This window comes from Anguilla rostrata, chromosome 5, assembly GCF_018555375.3.
Source record: "Anguilla rostrata isolate EN2019 chromosome 5, ASM1855537v3, whole genome shotgun sequence".
Taxonomy (NCBI): Eukaryota; Metazoa; Chordata; class Actinopteri; order Anguilliformes; family Anguillidae; genus Anguilla; species Anguilla rostrata.
Window position 1 is genome coordinate 52,365,601 of NC_057937.1, and position 10,594 is coordinate 52,376,194.

Consider the following 10,594-nt stretch of genomic DNA (forward strand, 5'->3'; position numbering starts at 1 on the left):
ATGATGTCGGTAGGTACTGGGTGCTTGGATTTTTGGGCTTTTTCAGGTGAATATTGAATGTTTCCTCTAGTCAAATGTGAGCAGCTCAACCGTAAAGAAAACCACAAATGTGAGGAAGCAGTGGGTGGTGAGAAGTGGAAACTCCAATTTAATAACAATGTCACGAGGCAATGTTGGATATCTGTTGGATAGCATACAGCTAAAGTTTCCTTACAGCCTTAATCCGCCACTGCGACCTGTACTCCTTTGGCTGAACTCATAGCATAGCTATAGCATTCACTGGTTCATTTGGTAACTGACGCATAACTGGCATGCATGCATGCAAGCACGCAATACCACAGAAAAAAGTGGTCAGTGGTCAGCTTTCAGTACAGTTTGACTAGGAAACATAGGGGATATGGTTCTTCACCCAGGCAGTGTCTGACTTAATCATTGTCTCCATGTCTGCGATCAGCTGTTTTTTGGGCTAATTTTAAGATATCAGGTACTTCTATTCTCCGCTATCACTGGCCACCCTACACTGTATACAGAACATCTACGGAACTTGGAAGATTTTGTGCATTGTGTATTTTTTCTCAGTATGTAAAGCCTGATATTGGGAACTGATTTGCATTTCCATCAAAAATGCTTATATTCACACATTCTAATACAACCATTAAAGCAGAATCTCTTTTTTTTTCTTTTTTTTTAAAATGACAGAAAACGAATGGGAGCCAATTAACATTTTATTCATAAAATGTTTTTACAAACCAACCAACCAAAAACAAACCAAACAGCAGCATTGCCGTAAAGGCAGGCAGACATACATGTACAGGCCGAAATGATGCGAGCAACAGCTGATGTGACGCAATAATTCAGAAAAGAGGCCAAATTCCAGAGCTGAAGGTGAGAGGATTTCAGGGTCCTGCAGCCAGAGTCCTACGGTATCAACCAGGCCAAAGAGAGCTAAGGCATCTCGTCTGATGTGATTGAGGAAGGCTGACTGTCAAGAGCCCCCATTTCTGAAAGACAGCCAAGAAGATTCTTTTTTTTAAAAAACAAGACATTGTTTTTAATGATATTTCTATGATATTTTTTAATGAACCAATTGAATTCAATTTCTCTAACCCTGTTTATCTTCACAGAAATGATTCATAGTCAGCAATGTGATGGGAATCTGCATGTAGAGTATATACATTCTACTCAGAGGAACCTGTAAAACTGAATAGACGAGTATTTTACAGATCCGGGTACGGTAGTGTTACCTTTCATTTTCAGGTATGATAGGAAGTCAATGATGGTGTGAATGACATTCTCATCTGTCATTCTTGAAGCACCTGGGGAAAAATAACCTGCGGATGTAAGGTTTTCAGTACATCTGTGTTTCTGCTGCGTCAGGAACAGCATAGAAATCATGTAAAATCTGTCACCAGATACTACAGTAACCCTGAACCCCCTTTGCACCATTGCCCACATAGTTTCAGTTTCTCTTAGAGGTCTCAAAGGGCTTTAGGGTTAGCAAGGTTGTCTTAAAGAGCTGGACAGCACGGTGTCACAGTTTGGCATTAAAATCCCGGTTCCTTTGAGTATAGGGTTAATAGCACTGTCCTGCAGGGTTTGGGGTCGACAACATGTTCTGACAGAGTTTAGGGTTAACAGGAAAAGGCTCAGGGTAAGTAGCACAATCTCAGCCTCTCACCTGATTTGAAGTCATCCTCCAGCAGCAGGTCCCTCTTCCCTGCCAGCCCATGCTTATCACTTCTGTGACTGTCGATGGCATCTGTGCAGGAAACAAAGATAGCCGGGAGCCCCATGACCTCAGCCACCATAACAAGACCAACTGCATCCATTCCCTCTCCTAAGGGAATGTTTAGCACTATTAATGTAATATACAATAAAATGTTTCCAAAAGACCAGGTGGCTCCATCTCATTTGCTAAAGCTCCTCTCTCCCCTCTTAATCTAATGGAAGGCACATGTTGCACGCTAGCATTTAGGATTGCGAATTGGCATATTACAGATGTTTGCTGTATGTGAAATATGAATACCTCACTCTTTCCTCTGTTTATGCTGTTATTATTTTGATTGAAGTCTGTTTTACATTTTTCTCATAGTTTTGGCCATGCATAATTTTTTAAAAATCACATAAACAAGCACACATAAACATATGAATCAAGTCATAAATGTTCACACACAGGCTTATACTATTCACCTGATAGACATGCTTTTCTTTGGTTATGTATTGTCAAGAGACAGAGATGAGCTCAATAATATATTAGGAAAACGTGAGCCTTTCCTTCCTGGAGAATTATCCAGTAGACACCCTGTAATAGACCTGATACTAAGAGCTCAAACAGAAGGCTGCAGCAGTATGAATGATGTCCCCTGTGGCTTGGAGTCTGATATTAAAATGCTTTCTCTGAGCCACCGTGGAAGTCCTCCACAGACTAATACTCCAGCACAGTGGGGGATACGTGTTATATGAGGATTAAAAAGGATGAACTGCTGTAAATCCTGGTACACAAATACAACAGAGAAATGATATTACCCTGAGGGGCTCGGACAGATGTAAATCTCTACTCTTCCTACAGATCTAACAAAAGAGGTACGGCGATTTTACAAAAGAAAACAACAACAAAAAACCCTTTCACGTGGCCAGCCTCATTTAACTTCACATGCTCAACCTGGGAACAGCCAGTTGTTGGGATTTCAGTCAGGCATTTCTGTTTGAGATCAATCCTTAAGTATCTTCCATAAACGCTGTACATTCTTTCATATTCTAACAGAGAGGATCTCAAACTCGGTACTGGGGCGCCATGTGTAGGTTGGTTTACATTCCAGACACAGTTGCAACCCCTGAAATGTAATGAGCTCTTAATTTCTTAAATATTAGTAATTGGATCCATGTCCCATGTTCAGTTCGCAAAACTTGAAACGAGTCAGATGCACTAACATGTCCTTGTAATGGGCAGCATAGCAAATGATTCCTTAAAAAATATTTTTTAATATATTTTCATATTTTTTAAATTGTACTCACGAGGCCCCAGGAGATATCCAGCACTGTTCAGAGTCCAGCCTCGTTTGTCTTTGGCCTGTGTGCACAGTGATGGGCTATTACACATCAGCATTTCAGTCAGACATCAAAATATACAGATAGGCCTACTCTTATGCTACATGTAGTATGACTGTGTCCGTGCTCAGCATCTGCAATAATACTATGAGTATTAGTGATATAAATAGTTCAGTTCAGTTTTTTTATTGTGTAGCAGATACAGTGCAGTCCATTAGTATTTGGACGACACAATTTTTGTTATTTTTGCTCTGTATTCAAGCGCATTGTATCTGAAATGAACATGAGGTTAGAGTGCAGACCGACAGCTTTAAGCAGGTATTCACATCCATATTGGGTGATCCATGTAAGAACCATGTAAATACACCCCACATTAATTTCAACTATTCGCAATGTACTCAAATGCATTTCAAAAGAGAACCCCTGCTCACAAGAACACTAGTGTTCAAAAGTTGTTTATAATCATCTGATATTTATCCAGTCTTTTTGTAATGTTTAGGCTGCATCAAATATGTGTACCATGAATATACAAATAAATAAATGGACGTACCCCAGTCACTAATCCAACAGTCTCAGACAGTGCTGCGGAAAAGATAATAGAAACACAGACAACACCAAGACACTTCTGCATCTGCGAGAAGGGATAAAAACAAGCAAGGGGTTAGATTATGAGACATTCATAACAATGAAATCTTAAATTCAGCATTATCATGAATTACAGTGTCCTTTTCATTCGTGACCGTGCATCTTAAATAATGTGAAAATTGATTTAATGTAAATACACAGGTTGCCTAAAAATGACACAGCAATAGATTAATTTTCTCTATACAAGACAAGTTTCTCTATACAATTGCCACTTACTGCGAGTATTTTAGTTGCTTCTTCAAGGATAGACGTTTCGGATTAACAACAAATAACTTCACCGAAGTTATAGCCTATTTCGTCCAAAAATAAATAAACCTCCACACATTTACAGCCCAACAAGAAATGTGGGTATTTTCCTCCAAGAAATGTTCCGTCCTTTCCCGTGGTCTAGGCCTGCAATAGAACGAGAAAGGATTTGCACTGCCTTTTATTTGATAACCAGAATCTATAAGAAAAAATAAAAAAATAAAAAACTCGCTGGCCCTTGACGTGTTTACACCAGACCTCCTATCAGTGTCAGAGCCTTGGTGAGCGAAATAGATGGCAGCTTTGTAATCATGGTCATTAGGTAGTCTTTTGAAATATGCCTTTTACTAAAAGTTCGATTATTACATCGGATTATGATATTGTCTGGTTTACATTAAGGAAGAATGACGACGTTACTCTGACATCACCCTCGCGTTAACAAAAGATAAAATTACTCCTCAACCGGAAGAAAACATCGAGATTTTAAAAAATTAATTTCACCTGTAGCCTACATGCATTTTTATCCTTGACTGGAAATGCAAAACAAAGTTAGTGACCTTATTACAACGTCGTGATAAACGTAGGTACAAATATGTACATGTTCTAACGGTCACATAATTAAACAAATCGTTACACTGATATGGATACGGATAAGTTTTAAAAATAGCCTTTTAAATGAAAGAAAATTACAATAATTGCAAAATATATTATTCAGGTGAGTGTATGTCTTGGGGAAATTTTCAATAAGACTAATTATATTAGGCCATCTTTGCTAAACAAAATGAAAGTGCTTGTGCCTGTCTATTAGCCGTAGGAGGTTTATAATCTCATGCATTTGCAAGCAGCTAAGTGGTCATGCTAAACTATAATTGGATTGTATTTGGAGAAACGGGTTGCATCCCACCCAGTAGTAGGCTATTATACAACCATCTGTTCCCTAAGCATGAAGCTTGAATGAAAAGGTCTGAGATGTGTCTTAATCCAAAGAGGACAAATCAAGTAGCATTTTCTCCTCATTGAAAGCCATTATTTGGTTGCAAAGATAAAGAAATTCTGAATACATTTTTAGATGTATAAGGATTTATTTTCAATATATCAGTGCAATCCACAAGATTGTTTGTCAGCTGCAATTTCAAACCCAGCAAAATAGCCACTTTCAAGAGTAAGCAGTGCATATAGCTCGTTAGATGATTAAATTATTACCAGCAAGGACAGCAAATATTTGGAAATTATGGTTTTGTTTTCAAAGCTGAGTATCTTGTAATATGAGTATGTGCATAGTTTAAAATCAGGCAAGATATTTCAGAGCTATACGAAAATGAAATATGGTGGGCATTATGGCTTATAAGGGCAAATGTCTTCAGTAGTCAGAGACATGCATGTTGATATGAAGTTCTTTGAGGGAAATTCTTCTTTTGAGGAGAGAGATGTAGTCACACTAATTAAAAAAAAAAAAAATTTAACATTAGAAGTTCAACTGACTATTATAACGCCACCATGTGGTGGTCAATGTACATCAAATTGGGTTAATAAATGTTCGGATATTCTGTCTGAGCCAAGTTGCATAGGACTCAGGGGACAGAGGAAAATAGGTAATAGTATTTGGAAAATAACAGCCAATCTAAGATGGCAGTGGCATATAAGGTACAGACATATGTTCCAGATGACTAATCACTACTGCAAGTTTAAAGCTCTAAAAAACAACAGTGATTTAAAAATATTGTGCTCTATACAGTTTACAGTTATGCTTGGGATGAGAGTGCTCATATAGCTACCAAATTACATCAGTTTGCTTCAAAACATGTGGGAAATATTAGCACCAGACTATGAAGCTTGGCACTCCGTGGCAATATGTATGTATGCCCTGCCAATGTGCCAAGTTTCATAGTCTCAAGTGTTGGGCTCTTGATTTAAGTGCTAATATAGCTACCAAATTTCATCAATCTTTTTTGTGATAAGCCATGCCCACATACATTTTTACTGGCTTACTGTGGCCAGGTTTTTGGAGTATCAACTTTCTTTATACTTACCTTTTTACAGGACTGTCTACATTCTAATGAATAAAACAGTGGAAGTTTCATGTTGATGTTGATGTTGTTGATGTCAAACAGAGATAATGGCTCTCACTGTGGTTTGACAGAGTTGCAGAGCCTTACAAATAGCATTTTAACCCTTTCCAGACTGATATAACTTTTTTTTCCAATCTCTTCTGGAATTTCCTTTGTTTGTGGCATAATGTGCTTGTGGAAAATTTGTGATGGCTACTTCACTCAGATGGTAAGGTTCAAAATTAGTGAGGTTTAGATTCAACTAACCTGGTTGCAATCAAGCCTAGCTGTGTTCAATCAACTGAATCTAATTATCAATTAAATTTGGTTTATTTGTTCATTTAGTAACTAAGGGGACAATTTTTTGTATTTAAATTAAATAAATGAAATAATATTTTTTCATATTTTATAATTTTTATATTATATTTTTTGTCTTTACTCTGGTTCCCTTTGTCTAATACATTTTTTGTAACAATCTAAAGCCACTCAGTGTGGCAAATATTTAATAATAGAGGAAATTAGGAAGGGGCAAGTACTTTTTCATGGCAGTGTAGTTACTTAATAGAATTGTATTTAACTATTTGCCATTGAAATCATCTTTTTATTATTTACAACTGACATCCTTGATCAAATGTTTAATTCTTGTTAGAAATCAGGAGTGCCATATTGTTGATTGAGTAGGTCGTTTTGCTCATTATTATTTATTTAAAATGTCATTTTTTATTAAGCAGGGTTTTGATCTTCCTATGAGATAAAAACAATCAATGATTGCATTATACTGGAAAATTGATACTGGACAAATATCACTGAGCAAGTTTCTATTTTGGAATCTCTTCACTGATATCCCATTCATGATTTGATAAACAAATCCAATCCAAGGAAATTTAGTGAAGAATTGCCCAAAGATGAGCTTGAATCAGAGCGAGTCATCAGGACCATGCTATAAAACTGTTGAAAAGCCAGAAAGGTGACTGATTTTAATGTGTGACTGTTAGAGGTGCATGGTACAGAATCTTAATATTGGAATCTCACTTTTTGGAGACTTTTCACTTTGGATCTCTGGGTTTAAGGCTATTTTTTCAAAGCCATTGTCCCAAAATTCAGCTTTTTGTCCACTATGTATTGGCTGCATCTGCTGTTACTGTGAGTCAACGCTAGCAGCAGTGTAATATGGCACTCTGTGCACTTTACACAGTTTTACGTTTGCATTCTTCCAAAATAACCCCCATAAAAGACTTTAGTCAGCTCAGGTAACTTTATTGAAACATCCCATGGCCTCATTTTAAATACACAAGAGGTGCATTGTACCCAGGTTTTCTTCTTCTCATCTTTATACATTCACCTCACAGGCATGCATCAGTCTTGATTTTTTTTTTTTTTTTCACTTTAAAACATAATTTCCCGTGAAAGTTTTCCCATGATGAACACAGTAAGAATTACAGTAAGAATTTCAGAGTGTGTTCAGAACTGGCTACAGGATAGAACACAAAGAATAGTAGCAGGAGGGATCTTATCTGAGCAGGTTACTGTGGGGTGTGGAGTCACACAAGGATCAGTGCTGGGACCACTGCTCTTCCTCATTTACACAAACAAACTTGACAGGAACATTGAAAGTACATTTGTTGAATTTGCAGGTGATGCAATACGGGGAGGTTTAGCTAACAGTTTGGAATCTACTGAAGTAATCAAAGAAGATTTGTACAGACTCCAGAAGTGGGTGGAAGCATGGCAAATGAAATTCAATATGGCTAAATGTGAAGTTCTATGTACATGTAGGAAATGAAGACATAAGGTTTGACTACTTTATCAGAGGAATAAAACTGGAATGTATTCAATTTGAGAAAGACTTGGCCTTTTGACTGTGCTGTAACAGTCAAAAGGCCAACAGGATTTTGGGATATATAAGCAAAGATATTCAGTATAAATCCAAGGAAGTTATACTTATATTTATACAATACCTTAGTCAGACCACAATTGGAGTATTGTGTGCAGTTCTGGGAACCATACTACAAGAAAGATATAGGTATAGGTATGAAGAATGGCAACTAAATTGGTTCCTGGTATGAGAGATAAAGGTTATTACAAGGAAAGACTTAAGATGCTTAATCTCTTCAAGCTTAGTGAAAGGAGACTTACGGGGTGATTTGATTGAGGCTTTTAAATTCATAAAAGGCATTAAAGTGAACCACAAGAGATTCTTCCTGCTTAGTTCTGTTAGTAGACCGAAAAGGCATAAATGGAAATTAGCAAAAGGTACATTCCGCAGACATTAGGAAATATTTCTGCTCAAAATGAGAGTAGTCACTGTGTGAAATAGCTTGTCAGTTCATATAGTAGAGCCCGAAACTCAGAGAGTTTTCAGGTAAACAGTAAGCACTAGATAACTTTTTGTGGTAGGAAAATGATGAGCATTGTTGGGCAGAATGGCCTGTACTCCTCATTATGGTATGGTATGGTATGGTATGGTATGGTATGGTATGGTATGGTATGTTATGTTATGTTATGTTATGTTATGTTATGTTATGTTATGTTTTACGTTACGTTATAGTACGTTAGTTACGTAGTCACTCGTAGTTATGTTATGTACGTAGTTACGTGTTACGTTATGTTATGTTACGTTATGACGGAAAAATCCTCATTTCATTTGTGTAAGATACTTTCTCTCAGAAACTTTCCCTGCTGAAAATGAACCTGCTGCTTCGGCATTGAAGAACACATCCAAAATCCAAAGGAGGGAGTAAGAAAGCTGGCTGCAGGGGGTCTAACTGTACAAGATGTCCAAGACTCATAAAAGCTTGAGATGTGAGGAGGCTGAGTCGTGTATTACTGAATAAAAGCTTATTACTGGCAGCAAGGACATTTCACTGCCTAGGTCATGTTACCTCAAGCACATGGAGTTGGGCATCTCCTGCATTACAGTACATTGTTCGATGTTCGACAGAACAAGAGAGTAAAGGGGGCTGCAATTTAGTGCTTTCAGACCTGTCTTCCTGGCTGCACTAAATACCAATCATTAGGCCTTCAAATATGGGGCTAAAGAATGAAAAAGAAAAACACTGAACAGGGTGGAAATTCTGGTCCATTATCAGCCGCAAAAGCCAGAAAAGAGATGGAGGTCACACTGTAAATGGGCTCCTAGGGAACACATGTGAACAGTAGGATGCTGTGCAGTAATATCATCTCATGAACCTATTTTCCTTGATTCCCAGCAGGCACTGCTGTGTTCTCTTCCCTTAGCCACATTGTTTTGGAAACTACAGTACATCACACACTAAGCATTTTAAAATGCAACCTTATAGAATGTTACACTGGCAACAGTTTTTGCTTATGATGTGGGGACATTCAAAACATTGGTCTTCAACAGCAGAATGACAATACACTACCCACGTCAGATAATCTTGGTTATAATAGAAGTTCATGCAAATCCTCTTCTACAACCACAGAGCAGGCAACGAAGGATATAATGCTATGCCACGCACTATTAGATAACTGGGATTCCATTTTTAATTCCATTGTTGCCGAGATACCATCTAGAGATGCCATTTTTGTGAAAAGCACACAACACTCTAGCTGAGCTGAACAGCTAGAGGGGCATTATCCACATGCTACCATCCATCCAATATCCAATATCCAATATCCAGTCATGCATTACGGAAGCTAAAACCGGTGCCAATCAACTGACCTCAATATAGGCCATAAAATGCATTATGTAGCAGGTGCTGGATCTATATTTATATTTATTCAACATGAACTGTAGCGTTACAGAAGGTGTTATTGGTGGCCATCACCTGACATCAATACAGGTTATAAAATACATTATGTAGCTGGTGCTGGAACTACTTTCACATTTATTCAACATGAGGCACAGAAACTTGATCTACATAAAGCATGAAATACATTTGGAAAATCATTATTTGTATGTCATCTGTGAAGAGAGCAGTGCTTTCAGAGATTCCATTCTTGCACATACATTAGCTTCTTATTGTCCTTCATGGCACTAAAGACTAAATAAAAAACATCTATTGTGTAAACGAAACCTTTACTGGCAAATAACACCCAAATTATTTCATTCTAGTTGCAAAGAGTTTGTTTGGATGAATGTCAGCAGTTATTTTATTGTTGTTTAGTATTATTGTTTGGGGTCACGACCTCTCACCTCTCACTTATTTTTTTAACAGTATAAATTTGGGCTGTTCTGGCCTCTGCACAACACATCTGAAAGTTTTATATGACAGATGTGCAAAGCCTTCATGCCCACAGCTTTTCCCTATTAGTCACCATGCTTCATCTTTAATGGCCTGTGGACCCTCATAACCCTCACCATGCCTCATTTAGCAGGTGATTCATGAATCCTCCTTTACTTCCCTAAAATGTAGCCTGGCCTATATTCCTACAGTACCAGCACAGATTATGGAAACAGCGAGTTGTTTAGTACTTTAGTACTTAAATCTATTATCTGTGCCCTTTCTTGTCGTTTTAGTCCAATTTTAGTCCGTATAAATGTATTTGAAACAGTTATCTGCTTGACCACAAGTGGTCATGAAATTTTGTGACCATCAGTAAGTATACAAGCAAAATAATTAAAAAAAAGAAAGCTTTCTTTACAT

At 37.5% G+C, this 10,594-nt stretch overlaps 1 protein-coding gene across 2 annotated transcripts; it reads right to left on the bottom strand.

Moving 5' to 3' along the window:
• Positions 1-712: 712 nt before the first annotated feature.
• Positions 713-6,009, bottom strand: LOC135255648 (galanin peptides-like). 2 transcript variants are annotated; one of them, XM_064337101.1, is made up of 7 exons: positions 5,970-6,009; positions 3,910-4,086; positions 3,599-3,679; positions 3,016-3,070; positions 1,679-1,759; positions 1,245-1,331; positions 713-1,001 (listed from the first exon to the last, which is right to left on the bottom strand). In XM_064337101.1, exons 3-7 carry the CDS (start codon positions 3,677-3,679, stop codon positions 946-948), a joined length of 360 nt encoding a protein of 119 aa, XP_064193171.1. In that variant the 5' UTR covers positions 3,910-4,086; positions 5,970-6,009; the 3' UTR covers positions 713-945. The 2 variants fall into 2 exon arrangements, with proteins under 2 accessions (XP_064193171.1, XP_064193172.1); XM_064337102.1 differs by lacking the exon at positions 5,970-6,009 and having other exon boundaries at positions 1,245-1,316; positions 3,910-4,397.
• Between the last annotated feature and the right edge of the window lie 4,585 nt (positions 6,010-10,594).